Raw genomic sequence first — 26,631 nt, 5'->3', positions numbered from 1 at the left:
GTCTTGACTGTTATGATATAGTGTTTTTGTTTACTTGTATACATCATGATCAAATGATCAAACACCACTGATGGTTTTTATCAACTGTTGTTATCAAAGCATGCTCCATGGTGTCTCTCTATGCACCTTTGCCATTTGCTTCTGGAATAATAATTCATGTGTTGAGACATTTTGATCATGTATCATATCCACCAGTGAAATTTACACTCATGGTTATTTTCTACTGTACCCTGTCTCTTGGCTCTAAATGGATGTTGGCTCATTCTCTATGATTGTATGAATGTGTGTGTGATTCATTCTATTTTCCTGTTTGAAATTTTACTACAATCTTCTATTTGTTCATCATATATGTAAAAATATACATCGTCTGCTTTATAATAAGAATGGAAATTTCTGTACCATGAATATCATTTTTTACATCATAATTATGTGTTACTCCAATGTGTTTGCTTCCTCCTTCGTCTTTAGTATCTACTCCTATACACTGGATGTCAGCTCATGTTGCAGGACCTTCTGAGTGTGCATCGTAGTCAAATGCTCAGACTCCTGTGGTGGCTGCTCATGCACCACGGATGTTTGAGCATGTGCTACGGTGTCTACTTTTGCTACATTGCCGTCTACTTCTGGACCAAAGCCATTTGTTCCTGTACTCTGTGTTTTTAATCTTGTACCACGTCCATTTGAGGAAGCATGGCACCATCAGTATATATGCAAAGTGCTGATTCTGAAGTTAGAATGCTTGTATTTAATCCCACTTCTGTCATTTAATAGCTTTGGGTCCTTGAGCAAGTCATTTCACCCCTCTGTCTTCTCAATTTCAAAATGATGATAATAATACCTACTGCATGATGTTGTTGTGAGGATTCAAAAAGTTAAATATAAAATGCTTAGATTAGCACCTGGCACATGGTAAATGCTAAGTATTTGCTTATAATATTAAATTACTGTATCTCTTTGTTCTTTATTGTGATTTTCAGCTTGCATTCTGAGATTGTCTGGTTGTGCACCCTGATCACATACTAAATTACTGGTGGTGGTTGTCCCTTAAACATGAACATCTAATGTTATGCCTTGATTTCTCCTTTTGCAATAATTTCTCTACTCCTTCAACACAGCCATTCATTGCTGTGTTTTTTCTTCACTCTTCATCCATCACACTTCCCTAGCAAGAAGGGCATAATAGTCAATTGTACCATTTCTCCCTGTTCTTGTATCATAATTGATCACTCACATTTCAATGTATACTGGTGTGTATGTATTATGTTCAACTACTCAAACACCTATAATTGTTTTCATGTCTTTAATAAGGTTTTTAAAATTTTGTTGGAGTATAGTTGACTTACAATGTTGTATTAGTTTCATGTATATAGCAAAGTGATTCAGTTATACATATAAGTATAGCCATTCTTTTTCCCATAAGTTATAACAAATTATTGAGTACATTTTCCTGTGCTCTACAGATTTTTGATAATCACTTATTTTATTTGTTTAATTTTTTATTTTTAAATTTTTTATTATTTACAATGTTCCATTTTCTGCTGTACAGCAAATTGATCCAGTCTCATATATATATACACACACACCACAAACATACATATGCATTCTTTTTCTCATATTATCTTCCATCATAGTCTATACCAAGAGACTGGATATAATTCCCTGTGCTATGCAGTAGGATCTCATTGCTTATCCATTCTGAATGTCATAGTTTGCATCTACTAACCCCAACTCCTAGTCTATCGCACTCCCTCCCCCTCTCCTTTGGCAACCAGGAGTCTGTTCTCTATGTCTGTGAGTCTGTTTCTGTTTTGTAGATAAGTTCATCTGTGCCATATTTTAGATTCCACATATAAGTGATATCATATGGCAGTTGTCTTCCTCTTTCTGACTTATTTTACCTAGTATGAGAATCTCTAGGGTTGTATCCATGTTGCTGCAAATGGCATTATTATTATTTTTTTATGGCTGAGTGGTATTCCATTGTGTATATGTATCACATCTTCTTAATCCATTCATCTGTGGATAGACATTTAGGTGTATATCATAGTGTCTCCCATAATAACCATATGCTCCTAGACCAACTAATTCCTTTGTGTATTGTGGCTTTTTGATCATATACTGTGACTGTGCAGTTCCTAGTACACGATTGTTTTCTTTGTACCATTCTGTTTTCTTTTACATATAGGTTTTGGCCCATTTTTCCATAGTACTCTGGACATAAAGAATTTATGTTCATATACTGTATTTGGGGTTGTACTACAGATTTATCCTCATACATTACAATTCTTTGCAAATTAAGTCATTGTCTATTTCTGAATAGAGAATGAAATCTTTTTTATCTTGAATTGTTAATTGTGACAGCATTCAGTTTGCCTATCTTTCCATTATTCTGGATATTAGTTTATGTTGCAGGGTCATTAGAGTATGCCTTGTGGTCAGATATTCTGACTACCGTGGTGGCTGCTCATGTATCACAGATTTTTGATACTGGGCCACATATCTGCTTATACAACAGTGCTTGCTATCTGTATCAGCAATATAGCCATTAGTTCCTTTGATATGTTTTTGGTCTCCTACCATGTCAATCAGAGGTAGCATAGGACCACTTACATATAGTGAGGTTAGACTGTCTTGTGTACAAGTCATTTCCTATCTTTCTGCTTTAGTTTCTCAATTCTAAAATAATGATTATTGTGAGCGTAAAATAGTTATTATATGTAAAGTTCTTTGTTGCTGTCATTATTATGCTAATATTTTTTTTCCTTTGTTCTCTAGCATGAGTGACAACCTATGTTCTGAGATTATCTTGGTTTACATTATAGTCAAATGCTTGAGCACTGGCGGTATTTTTACAACACATAAATGGTCATTGCCAACTGCTCCTGGACCATTCCAAGTCATCTTATTTTACTTTTAATTAATTAACTAATTAATTTATTTATTATTTTTTATTGTTATTTCCCCCAACACACTTTTTTTCTCCACTGTACAGCATGGGGACCCAGTTACACATACATGTATACATAATTTTTTCTCCCATTGTTGTGCTCTGTTGTAAGTATCTAGACTTAGTTCTCAGTGCTACATAGCAGGCTCTCATTGTTAATCCATTCCAAAAGCAATAGTTAATTTCATAAATATTGTATCATGGTAGTAACTATTATTCCATGTATCTCTACCTACCATTTCTAACTTCTCCTATAATATCCATATATATGCATCAATTTTTTTTCATGATATGCTCACATACCATGGTTTTCTGCATATGACATAATCTTGTCCACTGTAGTAATGAGATTGCTGTTTCCCATGTTATGGAAATTAGTTTACATAGCAAATTTATTTCATTTTGAACTTCCTTTTTATGGTTTCCATTGTTGCTGTCAGCTTCTGTATCATATCTTTTGCTTTCAGCAACTTGAAGTTATTTTATTGTACATTAGAAGCTCAAATATCAGTGATAGTTGTTCAGATCCATTGCTATCTCAACATATACTATGTTTTTTCTCTTTTTATACTATTTTTATCCACTTTTGCCTCCAAGTCATTGTTCCTGTATTGTAGTTTTTTTTAATTTAAATCTCATTACTGTATCCATGTTGAACAAGCTCTAAACCATGTTTCTCTGCTCCTTTAAGTTTTTGGTCATTCATCATACTTTTCTGTGCATACTCCATAAGATATCACAATTTTCTTACTATGAACATTGTAATTAGATTCTGTACCAAGAATGCTATCTTCTATATCCTTTTTTTTTGTCTTTTTAGGGCCATTCCTGTGGCTTATGTAAGTTCCCAGGCTAGGGGTCAAATCTGAACTGCAGCTGCCAGCCTCGTCATAGCCACAGCAATGCTGGACCTGAGCCACGTCTGAACCTATACCACAGCTCATGGCAAGGCCAGATCCATAACCCATTGAGCAATGCCAGGGATCGAACCCACATCCTTGTGGATACTAGTTGGGTTCATTACTGCTGAGCCACAGTGGGAACTCCCAAGAATTCTATCTTCTATATCTTGAACAATGCATTAGCTTATGCATCTGTTTCAGATCCTACGCTGAGATGGTCTTTCTCCTCCATCACTGATGTCTCTTTCTGTACCATCTACCTATATCATGGCTAAGAGTTCATTTTGCAAGGCTGTTTGAGAGTGCTTTGTGATCATATGGTGTCCGTGGTCTCTTTGTGCAGCATTGCCATCTGCTCTATCCCTTCATCTAGCCATTGCTGCTTGTATTTGGGCCTCATAGAGTCTCTTGAATCATTGCTATCTCCTCCTATATAAGGGATGTTAGCTCATATTGCAGGGCTTTCTAATTTTGCAGCACAGTCAAATGCTCAGACACCAGTAATACCTCTTCATCATGTACTGTGGTCATTTGGGTATGTACCATGGAATCTCCATTTATATTAATTCTTTTAAGTCCTGGACCAAAACCATTTTTTTAAAACCCATGCTCTTTGTCTTTATTGCATAGCATGGAATTTGTGATTGTGTCTATACTATGTACATTTATTTCTGTACCATGGCTGCTGCTTCTTGTTCATGAGTTTCCATTCATATTCTGAGATTGTCATGCATCATGGTCAAATTCTCAAAAGCCATTGTTGTGTATTCATTTTGATCTATGCCAGCATATTCCCTTTTACACTATTACCCACTACTTCTAGACCAACATCACTTCTTTTTCATGCTTTGTGTGTTTTTAATTCATGCCACACATTTTTCAGTAAGCAGATCGTTAACATCATTTCCTTCTGTCTTAAGTTATAGGGATGTACTTATTTACTCTATGTATCTATGCCTGAACCATGATTATCTACACCAGTACTGATAATGAAGTAATATAAGGGTTAGATAATTGGCTCATGCACCACATTTGCCTGCTCTTCTATTACTATTCTGCTCATATTCAAATGTCTACTATTTCATACTTTTCAACGTGTGTTAGAGGGTTGTTTGAGTCTTCACTGTGATCAACTGTGCAAACTTAAGTAGTTGCTATTCTTGCACCATGAGTGCTTGAGCATATACCAGTGTACCCTTGCATTGTTGAATCTGCTCCTGAAGCAAATTCATTTATTTCAGTATTTTTATTTTATTTTATTTTTACGGCCACACATGTGGCATATGGAAGCTCTCAGGCTAGGGGTCGAATCAGAGCTGCAGCTGCTGGCCTATGCCACAGCCACAGCAGTGCGGGATCTAAGCCATGTGTCTGCAACCTACACCACAGCTCATGGCAACACCGGATCCTTAACCCACTGAGTGAGGCCAGGGATCAAACCTGCATCCTCATAGATACTAGTGGGATTCATTTTCCACTGAGCCACAATGGGCACTCCCTATTTCAGTATTTTTAAACCACATGTAACATTTACCTGAATAATCACCATTCTATATTTGTGTGATCCAGCACTATTATGACATATTCTATGGTTGAATGACTTCATACTATTCATAACATCATGGATTCTCTGCTTCTCTGTGCTGTCTACTCATTTTGAATATAAATATTTTTGCATCTCTGATTTTTTTTCCAGTAGATTCCTAGAAGTAGAGTTACAGAGTTAGTATATTTTTTAAAAATAGGCTTTTAAAAATTTCTTTATATATATATATATATTTTTTTTTCTACTGCACAGCATGGTGACCCAGTTACACATACATGTATACATTCTTTTTTCTCACATGATGTGTTCCATCATGACTGACTAGACAGAGTTCCCAGTGCTACACAGCAGAATCCCATTGCTAATCGATCCCAAAAGCAACATTCTGCATCTATTTATCCCAAGCTCCCAGTCCCTCCCACTCCCTCCCCTTCCCCCTTGGCAACCACAAGTCTATTCTCTAAGTCCATGATTTCCTTTTCTGTGGAAAGGTACCTTTGTGCCATATGTTAGATTTCAGATATAATTGATATCATATGGTATTTGTCTTTCTCTTTCTGACTTACTTCACTCAGGATGAGAGTCTAGTTCCATCCATGTTGCTGCAAATGGCATTATTTTGTTCCTTTTTATGGCCAAGTAGTATTCCATTGTGCATATCAACAGCAAAAAAGCCAACAACCCAATTGAAAGATGGACAAAGGACCTGAATAGACATTTCTCCAAGGAAGATATACAGATGGCCAACAAGCACTTGAAACAATGCTCAACATCAATGATTATTATAGAAATGCAAATCAAAACCACCATGAGATACCACCTCACACCCGTCAGAATGGCTATCATTAATAAGTCCACAAATAACAAATGCTGGAGGGGGTGTGGAGAAAAGGGAACCCTCCTGCAGTGTTGGTGGGGATGGAAGCTGGTACAACCACTATTGAGAACACTATGGAGATACCTTAAAAAACTATACATAGAACTACCATGTGACCCAGCAATCCTGCTCTTGGGCATATATCCAGACAAAACTCTACTTAAAAAAGACACATGCACCTGCATGTTCATTGCAGCTCTATTCACAATAGCCAAGACATGGAATCAACCCAAATCCACTGATAGATGGTTGGATCAGGAAGATGTGGTAAAATAGGCTTTTTATTCATGCTTCTAGATTGTTTTCGAGGAAGGTTGCATAGATTTATGTTCTCATTAGCAGATATATATATATATATATATATATATATATATATATATAATATATAATATATATAATTCCTGTCTTGTCCTATCTTCAACAAAATTGTTTACCATTTAAATATATTTTATTTGATAGATGGAGTGGTGCCTCATCACTTTAATTACATTTCTTGAATCAATGTTAAGACTAAATTTTAAAATAAATATATCAATATAATCAACATTCTGAAATTTTTATCGTTCACCTGGCATATGACTTATTTTATGAATTTTAATTTTTAAAATATGAGATATTAGATATAACACATATATGGAAATATCATATAATGGAACATACTGCTTAAGAATAATTATAAGTTTAATGATTATAAGTATTAAGTAAATATCTATACAACCACTATCCAAGTCAAGATCTACAAAGTTGTGGGTACTCTTGAAGCCTATAATGAAAATATTTCCCATCTCAACGTTTTCTTTCCTCAATAAGTAATTGCTATCATGGATCTCACTTCTTTTACTTTATAGCTCTATCATATATATCCAAATATAGTTTAGTTAGACTATTTTTGAATTTTGTATGAATGGAATCATACTGTGTTTCCTTGTTCCTTTGCTTAACATTAAGTTTATGATATGTATCCAAGGTGATGCATGTAATTGTACTTACTATTTTGTTGTTGTATGGTATTCCATTGTATGAATATATCATGATTTATCCATTTTATTTTAAGATGGACATCCAGGTTGTTCTGCTTTTGGAAAAATGTTGCTATGAACATTCCTTTACATTTATGGTTATTCTGGTGCATTTGTACGTAAGTTTTTTTTTAATGTACATATCTAACAGTGGAAATGGTAGCTCATGGGTATGTATATCATCAAATTTGCAATCTAATGCCAAACTGTTCTCCAAGGAGGTTACAATGTTTTATACTCCCACCAGCAGTGTAGGAGAATTCCTGTTGCTTCATATCCTTGCCAAAAAAAAAAACTTGGTGTTATGAGACCTTAAAACTTTTGTCAATGAAGGTATAATTTTCATTTCTGTGATTAGTAATGAAGTAAGCATCTTTTCTTAATGTAATGACAATGTGGAGTTCTCTTTTGTGAAGTACCTCTTCAAGTCTTTTGTCCATTTTTTGCTATTGGATATTCTCTCTTTTTCTTACTGTGTTGTAGGAATTCTTCATATATTTTGGACAGTGTTTCTTTAGCAGATATAAATGTGGTATGTGAAAAGACTATACCTTTCTATGCTTGTTCTTTATTCTTTATCTTGCATCTTTTGATGAACAGAGTTCCAAATTTTAATATACTCTAACAATTGTTTCTGTCATGGTTAGTTTAGCACTTTATATATGTTTAAAAAATACTTTCTCCAAATTTGTGAAGTTCTCTCCTATTATATAATCTTTATAATTTAGGCTTTCATATTAAGATTTTCAACCCACCTGTAATAAGCTTTTGTATGCTATGGGTAAAGTTCTAATTAATTGTCATATGAGGTATAAAAATAATGAATTGTCCTAGAACCATTTATTGAAAATCCCATATTTACCATACAATTCTTCAATACTACTTCAGTCGCAAATCAAGTGTCCAAATATGCCTGGATTTGTTTCTGAATTCTCTTTTAAATTCTCTTTGCTTTTCCTAGCATCAATACGCTTCTACCACAATTAAAAATTTTAAAAACAGTCTTCTTATCAGTGGATCAAAGTCCTTTAATCTTAGTCTTCAAGACTTCAAAAAGCTATTCTTGGCCCTTTGAATTTCCATAGAAATTTTAGAATTAGCTTATCATGCTTGAGCAATCAATCAAAACATAAATTGAGGAGTTCCCATCGTGGCGCAGTGGTTAACGAATCCGACTAGGAACCATGAGGTTGCGGGTTCGGTCCCTGCCCTTGCTCAGTGGGTTAACGATCTGGCGTTGCCGTGAGCTGTGGTGTAGGTTGCAGACGTGGCTCGGATCCCGCGTTGCTGTGGCTCTGGCGTAGGCTGGTGGCTACAGCTCCGATTGGACCCCTAGCCTGGGAACCTCCATATGCCGCGGGAGCGGCCCAAGAAATGGCAAAAAGACAAAAAAAATAAATAAATAAATTGAGCAATATTGACATCTTGAAAATATTATTTAAAGTAGTATTTATGAATTTATTTAGATCATCTCTCGATAAAATTCTATACTTTTACCCTATGGAGGTTTTGTACATCATCTACTAGATTTATTCCTAGACCTAAGTACTTCTTAATTTTATGCTATTATAGATATAATTTTAGAAAATTCAGTATATAATTATTTGTCTTTAAAATTTCATTGATTTATGGATGTTAATTTTATATCTATCTATCTTGATAAACTCTCTTACAAATTATAATAATTTATTTGATTATATAGTATTTTCTACATAGTTATCCATATTATATCCAGGTAATGAAGAATGTATTTCTTGTTTTATGTCTCCCTTGCTCTTTGATATAGTCAAAACCACAACTTGGTTGTGTAATTCTATTTTTTTCTCTAACTTTTCCTTGGGTTCTTGTTTTTATTTTATTTTCTTGAGATATTTTACATTCTCTTTTGTTTAATTAAAGGTGTTGAATTTATCTATGTGTCCAGCTCTAGGTTCATCCCACCAAAAATAAAGTTTTGTTTTATAGTTTTACTTTAAAAAATTTTCCTTGAAATGGTACTTGTAAATAAGTACTGTTATATGTTATTTAGAGAACAAATGTCAATTAATGTTTACCAGTTGTATTAATTATGGTGTTTGAATATGTCTTCATTTTTTCCACTTAATATGTTGTGAACTGAGTGATATGTTAATTTACCTCAACAACTCAGTTTTTTTCATTTATCTTTTACTTCTAAGTTCTTATTTTATGTATTCTGAAGTAGTGTTATTGAAAGTAAAAAGTCTAATGAGTCACTGCTATTAGTAGGGATGGGGAAGAATAGTATCTATACCTGTATATGCTTCAAAGAACAGTACAGTACAAAATGCATATTTCCACATACATTTTTGGCTAATTCAGGCTTTAGGTTTCTAAGTTATGGCATTTATGGGACATTCGCTTACCTTTCCTAACAGTTTTGGATCTATACATTCTATTTTAAGGGATGGAACATGTGTTGTGTAGTTTATCTTAATTTATTCTTAACAGTAATGTATATAATTAAATTTCCTTTTAGACATTGAATTTTGTCTGTTTTCCATTACTTTTAACAATCAAACACCCATCCTCTCACTGTTTTGTTGCTATCTACCTCTGTTAATGGGAAATTGAGAAGAGATATGTCTTGAACTGTATTTCTCCAGAGCCAGGGAACCCCCAATATTAGAGATATCCACACAGAAGCCCCCAAAGGAAATGGATTAGAAATGGACAGAGGTGTTGTATAATTAGGATGGTAACATGGAGTCCAAGGAATTTCAGAGAAGGAAGTTGTGGTCAGTGCTATCAAAAAATTAAATAAAAGCAAAAAAGAAGAGAAAAAGAAAATAGAAAATGAGAAAGGATGTTCAATCCAACAGGTGCTCTAAAGTGAGGGTTGTATTTTTAATACCAACATTATTGGTGATCACTGACATAGTATATAGTTTCAGCAAAATCATGGAAGAAGGCAGAATGTAGTTGATAAAAGAATGAATAGAAGGTAAGTAAGATGGAGTTAACAATTACAAATTATTCATTCAAGAAGCTTGATTGACAAAGAAAGGAAAGAACATAACTAGAACAGAGCATATCAATAGAATATTTTTTAAGATGGGAGAAACTTCATTATGTTTATAGTCTAAGAGAAAGGATTCATTACAGAGGAGAGATTTTAAGATATAGGCAAGTAGGAGTAGGACAGTCAATGGAGGGGAAGGGAGCTGATGAGATCAGGAGCTTAGATTAATGGATTATCCTTAAAGGGGACAGGTTAACCTTGTTTTATGAAATGAACAAATGAGAAAGTAAGGGTAAATATAAAAGTGAACATTTTTTCATAGACTGAAGCAGGGCTGATGTCTTTTAAATTTGGTTCTATAGAAGCAGACTTTGAGAATAGGATTCATGTGAAAGTGGTTTATTAGGAAATATTCTCAGGAAAAACCAATAGAGGAGTGGAGAGTGGGACAAGGAAGGGAAGGAAGCTAAGCGAGGATGCTGTCAAGTGAAGTTTCATGGAGACAGTGTGGGTCACACTTCAGCATTGTCCCCATCAGGGACCTGCAGTATTTGTACCTCTGTACCTTTCACTCCTGGTTAAGGACTGCCCAGGTTTGGGGACTCAAATTCCCAGACACTTTTGATTCTCAATTTTAACAGACAGAAGTGGGTTTCAGCAACCTGAAGGCAGCCAGTCCTCAGACAAACAAATGATTCTTTTTTTGGGAGAGGAGGAACAGCAGAGTCAGTATATAGGAAACTGATAAGAGATCCAAGGGGATATGCATGAGGCACTTTTAGTATCTGCTATAGATACTTTGTCTTTCCTGATCATCTTGACTTTTTACTAAGAATCATTATAAATTTCCTTGAATAGGCAACCTGAGATGAATCACAAAAGTTTAGAGAAAACAGTTGAGAAGAGTGGTGGGGAGAGGGCTGATGTATGACAAATCAAAGGATTGAATGGTTCTGGCATTGGAAACATTTGTTGTGAGGTTTCTTTGCATGACTGTAGAACTTTTTTCTGCAGCATTTACCAGTCAAAGAGAACACAGATTTTTTTGTTGTTGTTGATTGATACAAGGAAGTATTTCTGGGCAAATCCAGTAGAGTCATATATGCAAGGTTCTGGTGAAAGAGTAATATGTGCTTTACTATTGGATCCAGCCTTTGAATGAAAGAAAGTAGCACTAGGCAAGCCCAAGAGAATAGGAGACAATGGAATGATTGATAGACAGGAACACGAATTTCAGAGAGCAAGTGAAATAGAAGTGATAGCTTAAAAACTAGAAGAATTACAGAATAAATTTAGAAATTAAACTGTACCTTAAGATTTTTATGTAATTATGGAGCAGATATACATAAGAAACAGAGAGTATGGCTATGGGCATAGATTGCTAAAGTAGGATAGATAGATACTTTATCAACACCAACAATGAAATACTGAAGATGGTGGAAGGACATAAGAAGTGTGAGCTGAGCACTGTTTTTGAATCCATATTGGGAGGCTGTAAGGAAGTTGATGTAAGACTAATGAAGGCAGGGGGTGATACAGATAGATGGCATGAACCTCAAATGACAAGAAGTATGTACACACAGGAAAGAATAGTTTCAACCTGGTATTAAAGAAATAAGATAATTCTGTTCCTGTCTATCACTTACATAATGTGTGGGAATATGCACATGCCACACTTAGAGGAAAGTTAATGAAGTAGTGTCTTTGACGTAAACCCAATTTATTTAATGCAGGGAGGAGACAGTTTTCTGTTAAGAGGTTGAGGACACAGGAACATTTGTTTTCCATGAAGTGAAGGATTGAAAGGCATGAAGGAAAGGTTTTAGAAGGGAAAGATAGTTTTGAGAATATATCTCTGAGAAGGAAAGAATGCCTACAGTAGTGTGGCATGAACTCCTGAAAGCATTCGCTCTCTTTTTCAACAAATATTTTACTGAATAGATATCATATGTCAAACACTGTTCTATGGCTCAGAAATAGAGATAAGGTCTCTTTTGTAATGAAGCTTATATCTAGTGGGGAAAACAAAATAAATATATAATGTAATTTTAGGTAGTGCTATATCCTATAAGAAAAATAGTATTAGGTAATGGGATAGAGAGAGATCAGGAAATAACATGCAGTTTTAGACAGTAGTGATTAGGGAAAGTCTCTCTGAGACAGTGACATGGAACTAGAATCCCAAAGAAAGTGCAGGAGTGAGCCAAACTGAAGAAGAGCATTTATGATAGAAGAGCAAGTGCAAAGCCCCTAAGGCAGGAGCGTGCTGGATGTTTTCGAGGAACAGCAGAAAAATCAGTTTGAGATGATATGAATAGTTGAGAGTGAAAGTAGAAGGAGGTGAGAGTCATAGGTAGCCAGTGGTCAAATCAAGTAAATCCTTATAGGTCATGACAAGCACTTTGGATCCAATGAAAATCCACTGAAAAGTTCGAGAATGGGGTGATATGATGTGACTTATACTTTTGAAAGCTCACTCTGGCTACTGTACAGATAAGGGTCTGTAGGGGCCAGGAGAGGAAGGGGAGAGACAAATTAGGGGGCCATTCATTGTAGTCATGGGAGTGAGAGATGATGGTTTAGATATATATCTAAATATATCTTGTGGTCATTAGATATACTGAGAAGTGGTTAGAGTCTGAATCTGTTTTGAAGTCAACAGGATAAGCTAATAGTTTGGTTATAGAGTGTGGAAGAGATAAATCAAGGCATAGATATGGGTTGGCTGTGAATGGATTTGGTGTGAGGTATTTGAGAGAGAAGAGCTCTTGATCTATTGTTTTTCTCTCTTCATTGATTACCTTTTGGTCTGTTTTGTTCACTCCTGTACTCCCAGCACCTAAAAGAGTGCCTGGTACATAGATGGTGCTTCTTAAGTTTGGGATGAACAATAAGAGTGATTTAGTTGGAGTGAGAGGTAAAAATACATGATTGGTGTTAAGTAGTATCCGAATGCGGTAAGTGAGGGAGCTGAGATAGTGATATTAAAGTTGTTGAAATGAGTTACCATAAAGGGAAGCAGAGAAATTAGGGAAGAGTTAGAGGAGGGTTTCATGTCAAGGGAGGGCTTCCTTTGGCCTTCGTAGTACATCATTTTTTTTATGCTGCAGGGAATGAACCAGCACATATGGGAAAAGTGACAAGTGTGGGAAAGATAAAATCACTGAAGTAAAATCCTTGAGCAGGAGACAAGGAATGGGATCCAGGCACCTGTAGAAGGGATAGCATTAGATAGGATTAGACACCTCTGGTAACAAGGTAAAGTATATGGCTGAGATTCAGGTGTAATTGATATTAGGAAGATTAAGTCTTCTGATTGTTTTTTTTTTTTTCTTAGAAAATAAGAAGCAAAGCCATTTGTTGAGATTCTTGGAGAAGAGTTACTGGAGAATTAAGGAGAGAAAAGAAAGTTTAAAAATAGTTGTTTCAGAGAGTGGGAGAGTTAATTGGCTTGGCAAATGTAAAGGGATCATGGGACATTTGAAATATGTTGAGGAAAATTTAAAGAGAGACTAGTCAGGCATAATTATGGATTTTTCTCCAGCTATATTTAGCTACTCATTTGCAGGCAAAGAGATGGATTTAACCAGGCAGTCACAACAGGGTAAGAGAGGATTGGAACTAGGATGTTTCTGACTCTGAAACCTTTAATAGTGACAATGCTTTTTGGCTGGGTAGAATTAGTTGGCCTCTGATGAAACCTGGTGACAAACTGAAGCAAAGAAATGGCAGTTTTGGCTTTGTAGCCTCTGGGTAGCAGCACTTGGCATACCTCTATTCTGATACAGTTCTGGCAAATAGTGCCTCATAGCATCCAAGCAGAGTAGTTTGTGGGCAGAGTATTAGTATATTGTAGTTTCTAAGCACTTTGGTAAGGAATTTTTAGGAATTCTAATAGAAGAATGTATTGTCTTAGTGCCGTATACATAGTAGATGCTCAAATATTTGTGATAAAATGAATTTGTATTTGGACAGGATCTGACAGCAGACTCATCCTGGTAACAGGTCTTTAGCCAGGCATTTCATGTATATTATTTAATCTTTAGAGTTCTTATAGGATTAGGATTATTATCCCCATTTTATATTGAAGAAGGAGGTCTTTAAAGCCTAACATGATTAATATTTGGTAGTGTCAAGGAGACTCTTAATCTAGTGGATACCAAGGCTCATCTTCCACCCTATCCTTTATACTATATTACCTCATTTAGGGATGTGAGTTTTTAAAAGTAAGACTCATTAGCTATTTATTGAGGACAAGTTATTTATCAGGCACTTTTGTATGCATTGGGCATATATCTATAAATAAAACAAGAAAATTTCCTTGTTCCCATTGAGCTTATATTCTACTGGGGAAACAGACGATAATAGAAACCATAAAATATATGCTAGAAGTGCAAAGAAGGAAAAATAGAGCAGGCAACTGCATAGGAAGTATCTGGGATGTATAGAATGATTGAATTTTTAGATAAGGTAGTCAGAGAAAGCCTCAATGAAAAGGGTGATATTTGAATAAAAACCCGAAGTGAGGGAATGAATAAACTATCTGGATATTGGGTGGAATTATATTAAAGGTAGAGGCAGTAGCAGGTACAAAGGCTCTAGAGGTGGAGTATGTCTGACATATCCACTGAGCAGCAAGGAGGCCATATGACTGAAATGATTAAGAATGGAGGGTAGTAGAGGTCAGCCAGCTATTTGGGGATAAGATCAGGTAGGTCCTTGTAGGTCAAAGTGAGGCATTCAAAATGGGAAGCAATTTGAGGATTTTGAACAGAGGAGATACATGATTTAACTTTATAATTTTACTTTGTCAGCTGTTTACAGAACAGACGGTAGGGGAGCAAGAGCAGAGGTGGCGAGACCAGTTAAGAGGCTTTTACAGTGGTGATCTCAGCAAGAGAGGACAAGCCAGAGCCATATCAGAAGAACTGATGACCAATAGTTTTACTATGGATATGTTTCCTTTTGAATGGAATGCCCGTGAGATTTGTTTATAGATTGAATATCAGGTATAAGAATAAAAGTGTAGTCAAGAATGGCATCAGAGTCTTTACTCTGAGTAAATGGAAGGGTGGAGTTACCATTACCTGAGGTGAGAAAGACCGTAGGAGGACCAGGTCTCTCTGTGTGTGTCTGTGTGTGTGTGTGTGTATACCTGAACCTCAAATATGGTTTAAGATGCTTCTAAGACATCTAAGTGCAGATATGGGTTGCAAGAGAGATCTAGGTTGGAGAAATGAATTTGTTAAGTCATCAGCTAATAGCAATTTACCTCTGGTTCATTCCTTGTACCTTCCTTTAGCTCTTGAGCAGAGTGAATTTGTTGAGTAACCATTTGCTATTTTGGCTGTTCAATCACATATTATGGTGGCTTGAGCATGTGTCATGAGTGTGTGTTCATGAACTATGGATAGTACATTTTAATACTGGAATTATCTTACACCTCTCCTCTGGTTAAGAAAATTTTCAGCATGTCTACCTACTCTTGGACCATGGCCTCTGTTCCTGCACCACGGCAATCTATTCCCCTAGCATGGCCATCTACTTCTAAACCATGTTGCTTAATTCCTGTATCATGATGCACACATCATGATTAAGGACTAATATACCAAATACTTCTTACATTCATCCTGGTTGTTTAAGCATATACCATAGTTGTCTTCAGCTACATAGATGCTTTATCTTGTTTGAAGGCTCTTTATTCAAGTGTCATAGTTTTCAGTTTATGCACTATGGTCACTTGAAAATTCATCAGGGTTATCAGAAGAATTTTGAGTGTGTGTTCTTCTACTGTCCTCTTCACTTGTTTGATAGTCATCTGAGCATTTATATGGATTTATGTTCATTTAATGCTAATATCTGCTAATGTGCCATATTGCTCTGTATATATATAAGGGTTGAGTCCTGTTTTGTACATATTTGCTAACTTGCTAAGGCTGCCTGTTCCAGTGGCATATTTGCCTAATTAAAAATTAATTGTGATAAAAACACATAGCAACTGTTTTAACTATAAAATTTATTAATTAACATTGTGTGAGTCTAGTGGTATTCTTTTGATCACATGCAATATCTTATGAAATGTGTACCAAATGCCCTCTTCTATTTATTGTTCAGTAGTTTTCTGACATATACTATGGCCAAAATGTTTTATCATAAATGTCTTCATGTGAATTATAATAATGTTGTTTGCTAACAAAATGTCATGGTAGTTGGAGGGCACAAATTATGTCCAATCCATTTTATATGTAATGATGTCTTCTCATGCGTAATTATTATTTGAACATGTATCTTAATCATGAATTCATATAACATTGTTGTCTTCTTATGCATCATAATTTTCCTCCTTCTAAATCATGGGCATTTGCTTCTGTGTCATTGACATCTATGCTAAGTGTGAAGGTTTGCTGCTTGTTTACCATGGTCATTGAAACATAAACAATAATCATATATTATAATAGTATAGTTGAACACATACTGTGGACATATTTGCTCATATACCATGGCCATAGTTTCTTAAATCCAGGATTGTTACTTAGACATTCATGTTTTTGGAACATGCATCATGGTTCTGTGCTATATTCCATGGATTATTTCTGCAATTATATTTCATATCCTGTACCAAGTCTCTTTGTTCCTGTTGAGTAATTATCAATCATGATCATCTAAACATTAATCTTTGTCATGTGATTTTCAACATTAGAGTCTGCTAAAGCACTGGGGATGTTTGAGCATATATCACAGTTATTGCCCATAGCACAGCTGTTTCTCATGCCCCAGAGTTGTCTGCTCACACACCATATTTTCTTACTCATATGCTATGGTTTTCTTAACTGTCCTTTTTCTGCTGATTTCTTTAAAATGTCCACCAACTCTTGTATAGCTCATGAATCATGAATAGCACAGCATATATATCAGATTGGACATAGGAAATTGCTGTTTTGTGAAACAAAAGTTGTCATATATTGGCAAGTTTATGTGATACAACCTTATACTATGACTATTTCTGTCTATAATGTGGACATTTTCTTACGTCAGAGATCCAGCTTCTCTTGTATCAAAGTTTTCTGTGCCTGTACCAGATTCAAGAGTCAATCTTATGTAGAAGCTAGTGGATGCTTTCTTGGGGATAGGATCAATTTACAAAGACTTTTGTTCTTCATCTTCTCATTGAACGGAATGGCTCTTCAGCATGTATCTTTTAACATATTAGTCTCTTGCATAAACTTTCCTTGGGAAAAAAGTTTGGTATCCTTCTATTCCTTTTGAAAGTTAAACCACATATATGACTGAAAACAAATATAGTACTGGGTTAGAATTAGATCTCCTTCAGGTGGTCAGTGTCTTGGATTCAAAGAAGCCATAAGGTTTAGAGATAGCAATCAAGTGCCACTTTACACTGATCTCTTAACCCCATGTCCTGGATAAACTTCCAACAGTTAGAGTTAATAAACATGTCTTACATATAAGCAGCTCTAAATCACCTGATTCTATCATCAGTATAATTTGTTGACCACTTAGGGACTTATGTACCAAGAGACTAGGTTTGGATTTCTTCTTGTGTTGTGGCCACTATAAGGGGCTGACTTTGCCCTCAAATATTTCCTAATGGGAAAACATTGCATTCTTTTTCAAGAATCATGATGTCTCATCATTCAGCATTTTCTCAACCTGATTCAGAGGAAACAGACCACCTACTCCAGGCCCTTTAATATTTCAGAAAACTACTTAACTGTATCAAGATGAGAATAAATCCCAAAAATGATGTAAGGAGACTAAGTCTTAATATTCTAGAATTTTCTACAGTGTTATACAATTACACATGAAAAAGGCGTTTGTGTTAGGAAAATATCAAACAAGATTGGTGGAAAATAAAATGAAGACCTGAAAGATTATTTTAAGGTCTTGGATTATAAGAGGTAACTGAGGCTGAGAGAAATTCTGTGATTCACCTAGTCATAGGAAGAGAGGGAGAAATGGAATTGTAACCTAACACTTCTGACTACTCATTTAGAGTCTGTATACCCTCTGTTGGATGGGTATAAATAAGAAAAAGGAGTGAATTTTGGTGGTATTGATGAACTGGAGAAGGAAGACTGTCACGTTAAGCATTTAGTAACTGTGTACTAGGGAAGTTAAATGGTTCTAACAGAGTTGAATAAAATGGTTTTTTTTTTGTTGTCGTTGTTACCTCTTCTTCCTCCTTCCCTTTGTCTTCTACTCCTTTCCCCTTCCTCTTTCCCTGCACATGGAACTCACAGGTCTCTCCAAGTTGGTACCCAGGAAGATGATAATCACACAAACGAGTCCATTCTGCATAATTAGCCTTGGGCTTCTCTTCCTGATTAATATTCTCCCTGGAACAACTGGCCAAGGGGAATCAAGACGACAAGAACCTGGAGATTTTGTGAAGCAGGATATTGGCGGGTAAGTACCTTTAACTCCTCAAAAAAAAAAAAAAAAAAAAAAAAAAAAAGAAAAGAACACTGTGATAAATTATTTCCTTTGACCAAAGCTTCATTTTAAATTGAAGTATAGTTCAATTACAATATTGTATTACTTTCAGGTGTACAGCAAAGTGATGTATATATTTGAGATTACTTTCAAGTTGTTACAAGATATTGAATATTGTTTCCTGTGATATACAGTAACTATTTTATATCTATTATCTATTTTATATATAATAGTATGCATCTGTTAATCTCATACTCCTAATTTATCCCTCCCCCTTCCTTTCCACTTTGCTAATTATGAGTTTGTTTTCTATCTCTGTGAGTCTGTTCCTGTTGTATATATAGATTAATTTGTGTCATATTTTAGATTTTATATATATATATATGTCTCACATACTTCACTTAGTATGATAATCTCTAGGTTCATCCATGTTGCTGCAAATGACATTATTTCATTCTTTTTTATGGCTGAGTAATGTTCCATTGTGTATATGTACCACATTTTCTTTATCCATTTGTCTGTTGATATACGTTTAGGTTGTTCCCATGTCTTGGCTATTGTATATAGTGCTGCTATGAACATAGGAGTGCATGTATCTTTTTCAATTAGAATTTTCCTCTTTTCCCAGAAATATATGCCTACAAGTGGGATTGCTGGATCATATAGTAACTATTTTTAATTTTTTAATGAACCTCCATCCTATTCTCCACAGTGGCTGCACCAATTTACATTCCCACCAACAGTGTAGGAGGGTTCCCTTTTCTCTATACCCTTTCCAGAATTTATTGTTTGTAGACTTTTGGGTGATGGCCATTCTGACTGGTGTGAGGTGGTACCTCCTTGTAGTTTTGATATGCATTTCTCTAATAATCAGCGATGTTGAGCATCTTTTCATGTGCCTCTTGGCCATCTGTATGTCTTCTTTGGGAGAATGTCTGTATAGGTCTTCTGATCATTTTTTGATTGGGTTGTTTTCTTTTGCTTTTTTTGGATATTGAGTTGCATGAGCTGTTTGTATTCCACAAATTAAACCCATGTTGGTTACATCATTTGCAAATATTTTCTACCACTCTGTAGGTTGTCTTTTCATTTTGTCGATGGTTGCCTTTGCTGTGCAGTAGTTTTAAAGTTTGATTAGGTCCCATTTGTTTATTTTTGCTTTTATTTATTTTGCCTTAGGAGACTAACCTAAGAAAATATTTCTACAATTTATGTCAGAGGATATTTTGCCTATGTTCTCTTCTATTATTTTTTGTTATCATTTATTATATTTAGCTCTTTAGACAATTTTGAGTTTATTTTTTTATTTTTATTTTTTTGTTAACTAAGCAAGTTTGGGCTCTTTAATATTGATATTAACAGAAACCCTATTCAAACTGGCTTTGAAAATATTAAACATTATTGGTTTACATAACTGCAAGTCCAGAGATAGAATAGGCCTTAGGGTCAATTGATCCAATAATTCAGTTATGGCATCAAGGACTCAGGTATTTTCTGTCTTTATGTACTGGTCCCTGTGTTAGCTTAATTAATTATTTTTAATTTTTATTTTTTTTACAGAATAAAAAACATATATTTAAACACAATTACATTCACACAGGTTATTATATCATGGATCTTAAGAAACAGATTAAGTGACTCCCTCTGGAGAAGTGGAATGGAAAATATGCTGAGACAAATAGGAAATTTATTCTATATTTTATCCTATTTTGTATAGCTTTCACCTTTACTATTTAGTATTATCTATTACATTTCAATTTTTCTTTAAATATTAGCATTATATTAAAATTGTGTATATTGTGCAACTAAAATTTATAAAGAAGAAAGCCTTATATACCATTAAATGTTTTATATAGCATAATAAAAAGAATAACTTAACTGGTAAGAATAACAAAAATAATACACCCTCTGAAAATAAGTAAAATATAAAATGCATAAATTGGTTAAAAAACAGTGTAACTATATAAATATGTTCTCACAATTTGTTATATCTTATTGATTCTTTGATATAGGCATTGCACCATTCTAGGTTATGTGATAAACAAGACATTATAGACCTTACATTGTACCATGGAGAGAAATGGTTATTAATAATAAAATTGTAGAACTGTATTATTTAATTGTACAGTTGCATTATTTAATTATAATTATCATAAATTCTTTGATGGAGAGGAAATCAGAATCAGACCTAAGAAGACTTCAGCATTCCAAGAATGATGTCAAATGACCCCCTTCATGGTGGATTATGCACTTATTTACTATGAGATATATTTTTTCTCCAGAGATTCCTTGTTTGCATATCAATTGTAGATTTTTGGTTTGCAGTTATTCTGAAGTTTTGATATGAGTCTCTATGTATATGAGATTGTTTTAAGTTGTTGTTCTCTTAATTGCAAGTGCATCTCCAGTGTCCTGTATTTGTACCCACCTCTTCTCATGATTTCTGATTTTGGTGGTATAATTGTGTATGGATGATTTCGTATCATTACTGCATATATACCTTTACTGGTGAGCCTTGTCATTTGTGGAATTTTTGTTTCCTGTTGCTGTGTTTTCTTTTCTGCCTAGAGAAGTTCCTTTAGTATTTGTTGTAAGACTGGCTTAGTGTTGCTGAATTCTCTCAACTTTTGCTTATCTGTGAAGGCTTTGCTTTCTTCTTCAAATCTGAATGAGAGCCTTGCTGGGTAGAGTAATCTTGGTTGGAGGTTTTTTCCTTTCATCACGTTAAGTATATCATGCCACTCCCTTCTGGCCTGTAGAGCTTCTGCTGAAAAATCTGCCGATAACCTTATTGGGGTTCCCTTGTATGTTACTTATTTCTTTTCCCTAGCTGCTTTCGAGTTTATTTTTGTATATGATGTGAGGGAGTCAACCAAGCTTTTTGATTTTTTTCCCAGGTGAATTGAAGTACTCTGGTCCCTGATATTTAGACATTACATTGTATTTGGTGAAACTTCGTTAGCTCAGACTCTCAAGGTAGAATGAGATCTCTAAGGTCCTTTTGGGCAACTTTATAGCCCATGTTTTAATTTCCTTTATAATGTCTTAAAAGCAGTTCTCTCCAGCCATTTGCTCTCAATTGTCTCTCTTCTATCCTAGATCTTCAACCTGTCCTTTTTTTAATTGGCTCTGTCCCATTAGCATTTAAATGTGAATCAGAAACCTCCCATCTTAAATTTAAAAGTCTTCCCTCCAGATAGTGCCTTAAATCTTCCTCTTCTTGACAGTCATACTTCTTGAAGGAGCAGTTTTCTTTATTGTCTCTACTTACTCATCTCCCACTCATTCCTCCACTGCTGCTGTCTGACTTTCAGCCCCATGACTGTAAGGCAATTTTTGCAACCAAAATTTCCAATGTTGGTTCTGCTGCTAAAATGAACATTTATCTGTTCTTATGTTAATTTCTTTGGTAGCAGCAACATGCACATTGTTGACTTTTCCCTCCCTCAATTCCTTTTTATTATGGAATTATGTATATATTATATATAATATTATGGAAATTATATGTAATGTAATATTATGGAAATTATATATATATTATTAGGAAAATTTCATATATATATATATTAGGAATAGTTCTTTCTTTGATTTCACAGACACTGTAATTCCCTGGTTCTTAGATTAGGTTCTCTAAAAGTAGGGCCTGAGACAAGGATTCTTAAGCAAATAATTTATTCAGAGAAACTTGTAAGAAGTACAGGAAAGTGAGATAAGGAAGGGTAAAAAGTAAAGCAAATGTGTGATTTCACTTGAAGTGTAGTCTCCATTTGACCCCATGGCACTACAGATTTGGCCCACCTTGAGGCAAGGGGCCTGGAATTTTATAGCTTCATCTCAGGCAGTCATTGCCTGTGGGCTGATTGGAGGAAGGCCTACCCTCCCAGGCATTTTAGAATTAGAGGGTTCCCTTCAGCTGATGGTAATACTATGAAGTAAATAAATGATGGTTTCACTGGGCCAGTAAAAGAAAGCTAGACATAGTACCAACAGTAAATACTACGCCTGGTTTTATGGCTATGCTTTCTACAATATTACACAGATATATCAAAGGCCTTTGTAATATAAATATCTTTTCTAATTTCTTTAGTAATCTTTTCTTTTGTTTATTGCTCAAGTGTTAGTGTTTTTCTTTGTCTTTTTTTTTCTGGATTCCCTTTTTATCATATAGACTCTTGATTGATTTCATCCATCCCCATGACATTATTGGTATAATGTGTATGTTACATGTATTTGCCAATGACTCTTATCTCATTCACCATTCCTAACTCTTCTTGAATGTCAGACTTCTATATCAAACTATTGAATATATCCACTTGGCTATTCCATAAACTCTTTAAACTAAGCATGTCCAACGTAGTCTCATCATCTCCATCTCCCTCCCCCCTTTAAAACAACAACAAACATAACATGTTCCTCTTCCATTTTTCCTCATTTTAGTCAGTGTTACCACCACACATCCCCATTGCTCAAGCCAGAAAATTGGAATCATTTGTGTCAGTTTTCTACCCTTCACTTTGCAGATTGAATCAATCCCTAAGATCTGTCATTTCTTCTTCTTCACATATCCTTGGATTCACCTACCATTTTCCAACTTTCCTGCCACTGTCCTAGTTTAATCCAATGTTGTTTTCCACTTGGACTACTGCAGGAGTCTCTAATTGGTCATACTTCCTAAAGTCTTCCTCCTATCCAAACCAACCTTCACTTTGCAGCCAGTATTTCTTCTAAAATGAATGTTGCATCATATCTATCCTGTTTAGAGATATTTAATGGCTTTCTATTATCCCTAGATTAAAGTTCAAACATGAATTTATATGGCTTATTATGATTCTGCTTCTATGTATATTGTCAGCCTTGTTTCCTAGTGTTCCTGTAACTCAGCCTCATTCAGGGAATATTATTACTAGAAATGACCCCCTAGCCCATAAATATTTCAGTATTATATAGGGTATTTTCTTTTCTTTTTTCTTTTTTTATGGCTGCACCTGCAGCATATGGAAGTTCCCTGGCTAGGGGATGAATCAGAGCTGCAACTGAAGCCTATGCCACAGCCAAGGCAACATACTGGATCCGAGCCACATCTGTGGCCTATGCCACAGCTTGAAGTAATGCTGGATCCTTAACCCACTGAGAAAGGCCAGGAATCAAACCCTCATCCTCATGGATACTATGTCAGCTTCTTAACCCAATAAGCAAGGCCAGGAATCAAACCACATCGTCATGGATACTATGTTAGGTTCTTTTTATTTTTTTTTATTTTCCCACTGTACAGCAAGGGGGTCAGGTTATCCTTACATGTATACATTGCAATTACAGTTTTTCCCCCACCCTTTCTTCTGTTGCAACATGAGTATCTAGACATAGTTCTCAATGCTATTCAGCGGGATCTCCTTGTAAATCTATTCTACGTTGTGTCTGATAAGCCCAAGCTCCCGATCCCTCCCACTCCCTCCCCCTCCCATCAGGCAGCCACAAGTCTCTTCTCCAAGTCCATGATTTTCTTTTCTGAGGAGATGTTCATTTGTGCTGGATATTAGATTCCAGTTATAAGTGATATCATATGGTATTTGCCTTTGTCTTTCTGGCTCATTTCACTCAGTATGAGATTCTCTAGTTCCATCCATGTTGCTACAAATGGCATGATGTCATCCTTTTTTATGGCTGAATAGTATTCCATTGTGTATATATACCACCTCTTCCGAATCCAATCATCTGTGGATGGACATTTGGGTTGTTTCCATGTCCTGGCTATTGTGAATAGTGCTGCAATGAACATGCGGGTGCAAGTGTCTCTTTTAAGTAGAGCTTTGTCCGGATAGATGCCCAAGAGTGGGATTGCAGGGTCATATGGAAGTTCTATGTATAGATTTCTAAGGTATCTCCAAACTGTTCTCCATAGTGGCTGTACCAGTTTACATTCCCACCAGCAGTGCAGGAGGGTTCCCTTTTCTCCACAGCCCCTCCAGCACTTGTTATTTGTTGATTTATTAATGATGGCCATTCTGACTGGTGTGAGGTGATATCTCATGGTAGTTTTGATTTGCATTTCTCTTATAATCAGCGATGTTGAGCCTTTTTTCATGTGTTTGTTGGCCATCTGTATATCTTCTTTGGAGAAATGTCTATTCAGGTCTTTTGCCCATTTTTCCATTGATTGATTGTTTTTTTTGCTGTTGAATTGTATAAGTTGCTTGTATATTCTAGAGATTAAGCCCTTGTCAGTTGCATCATTTGAAACTATTTTCTCCCATTCTGTAAGTTGTCTTTTTGTTTTCTTTTGGGTTTCCTTTGCTGTGCAAAAGCTTTTCAGTTTGATGAGGTCCCATGGGTTTATTTTTGCTCTAATTTCTATTGCTTTGGGAGACTGACCTGAGAAAATATTCATGATGTTGATGTCAGAGAGTGTTTTGCCTATGTTCTCTTCTAGGAGTTTGATGGTGTCCTGTCGTATATTTAAGTCTTTCAGCCATTTGTAGTTTATTTTTGTGCATGGTGTGAGGGTGTGTTCTAGTTTCATTGCTTTGCATGCAGCTGTCCAGGTTTCCCAGCAATGCTTGCTGAATAGACTTTCTTTTTCCCATTTTATGTTCTTGCCTCCCTTGTCAAAGATTAATTGACCATAGGTGTCAGGGTTTATTTCCGGATTCTCTATTCTGTTCCATTGGTCTGTCTGTCTGTTTTGATACCAGTACCACACTGTTTTGATGACTGTGGCTTTGTAGTATTTCTTGAAGTCTGGGAGAGTTATGCCTCCTGCTTGGTTTTTGTTTCTCAGGATTGCTTTGGCGATTCTGGGTCTTTTGTGGTTCCATATAAATGTTTGGATTGTTTGTTCTAGTTCTGTGAAAAATGTCATGGGTAATTTGATAGGGATTGCATTGAATCTGTAGATTGCCTTGGGTAGTATGGCCATTTTCACAATATTGATTTTTCCAATCCAGGGACATGGGATATCTTTCCATTTCTTTACATCTTCTTTGATTTCTTTGATTAAGGTTTTATAGTTCTCGGCATAGAGGTCCTTTACCTCTTTGGTCAGGTGTATTCCAAGGTATTTGATTTTGTGTGGTACAATTTTAAAAGGTATCGTATTTTTGTATTCCTTTTCTAATGTTTCATTGCTGGTATACAGAAATGCAACTGACTTCTGAATGTTAATCTTATATCCTGCCACTTTGCTGAATTTATTAATCAGTTCAAGGAATTTTGGGGTTGAGTCCTTAGGGTTTTCTAGGTATAAAATCATGTCATCTGCATACAGTGACAGTTTGATCTCTTCTCTTCCTATATGGATGCCTTTTATTTCTTTTGTTTGTCTAATTGCTGTGGCTAAGACTTCCAAAACGATGTTGAAGAGCAGTGGTGAGAGTGGGCATCCCTGTCTTGTTCCAGATTTGAGTGAGAAGGCTTTCAGTTTTTCCCCATTGAGGATTATATTTGCTGTGGGTTTATCATAAATGGCTTTGATGATATTCAGGAATGTTCCCTCTATACCCACTTTGGCGAGGGTCTTGATCATGAATGGATGTTGAACTTTGTCAAATGCTTTTTCTGCGTCTATTGAGATGATCATATGATTTTTGACTTTTCTTTGGTTAATGTGGTGTATGATGCTGATTGATTTGCATATGTTGAACCATCCTTGTGAACCTGGGATGAACCCAACCTGGTCATGGTGTATAATTTTTTTGGTATGTTGTTGGATTCAGTTGGCTAAGATTTTGTTGAGAATTTTTGCATCTATATTCATCAATGATATTGGGCGATAGTTTTCTTTTTTGGTGGTATCTCTGTCTGGTTTTGGAATGAGGGTGATGGTGGCCTCACAGAATGTCTTTGGGAGTATTCCTTCTTCTTCAACCTTTTGAAAGAGTTTCAGGAGGATGGGCACCAATTCCTCTTTATATGT

The 26,631-nt window shown here is 35.4% G+C and overlaps 1 protein-coding gene and 1 non-coding gene across 8 annotated transcripts in view; both read left to right on the top strand.

Moving 5' to 3' along the window:
* GABRA3 (gamma-aminobutyric acid type A receptor subunit alpha3) overlaps positions 1-26,631 on the top strand; it is a 226,616-nt gene that overhangs the window by 55,778 nt on the left and 144,207 nt on the right. For 4 of the 7 annotated variants that reach the window (XM_085007134.1, XM_021079999.2, XM_085007133.1 and 1 more), the window contains exon 2: positions 18,530-18,695. The exons of the other annotated variants lie outside the window; for them this stretch is intronic. In XM_085007134.1, the coding sequence (XP_084863260.1) occupies positions 18,556-18,695 (140 nt within the window). In that variant the 5' untranslated portion in view covers positions 18,530-18,555. The remainder of the gene's footprint in view (positions 1-18,529; positions 18,696-26,631) is intronic. 7 annotated transcript variants of the gene reach the window in all.
* Positions 519-599, top strand: MIR105-1 (microRNA mir-105-1). Its single transcript, NR_038479.1, has one exon. It is a non-coding gene; the product is annotated as a microRNA mir-105-1 (primary transcript).

Source organism: Sus scrofa, chromosome X (assembly GCF_054392235.1).
Source record: "Sus scrofa isolate SSC_HxYL_T2T_F1_AM1 chromosome X, Sscrofa_HxYL_maternal_Yorkshire_Landrace_v2.0, whole genome shotgun sequence".
NCBI lineage: Eukaryota > Metazoa > Chordata > Mammalia > Artiodactyla > Suidae > Sus > Sus scrofa.
The sequence above is the reverse complement of the archived record's forward strand: the minus strand, read 5'-3'. Positions and strand labels throughout refer to the sequence as shown.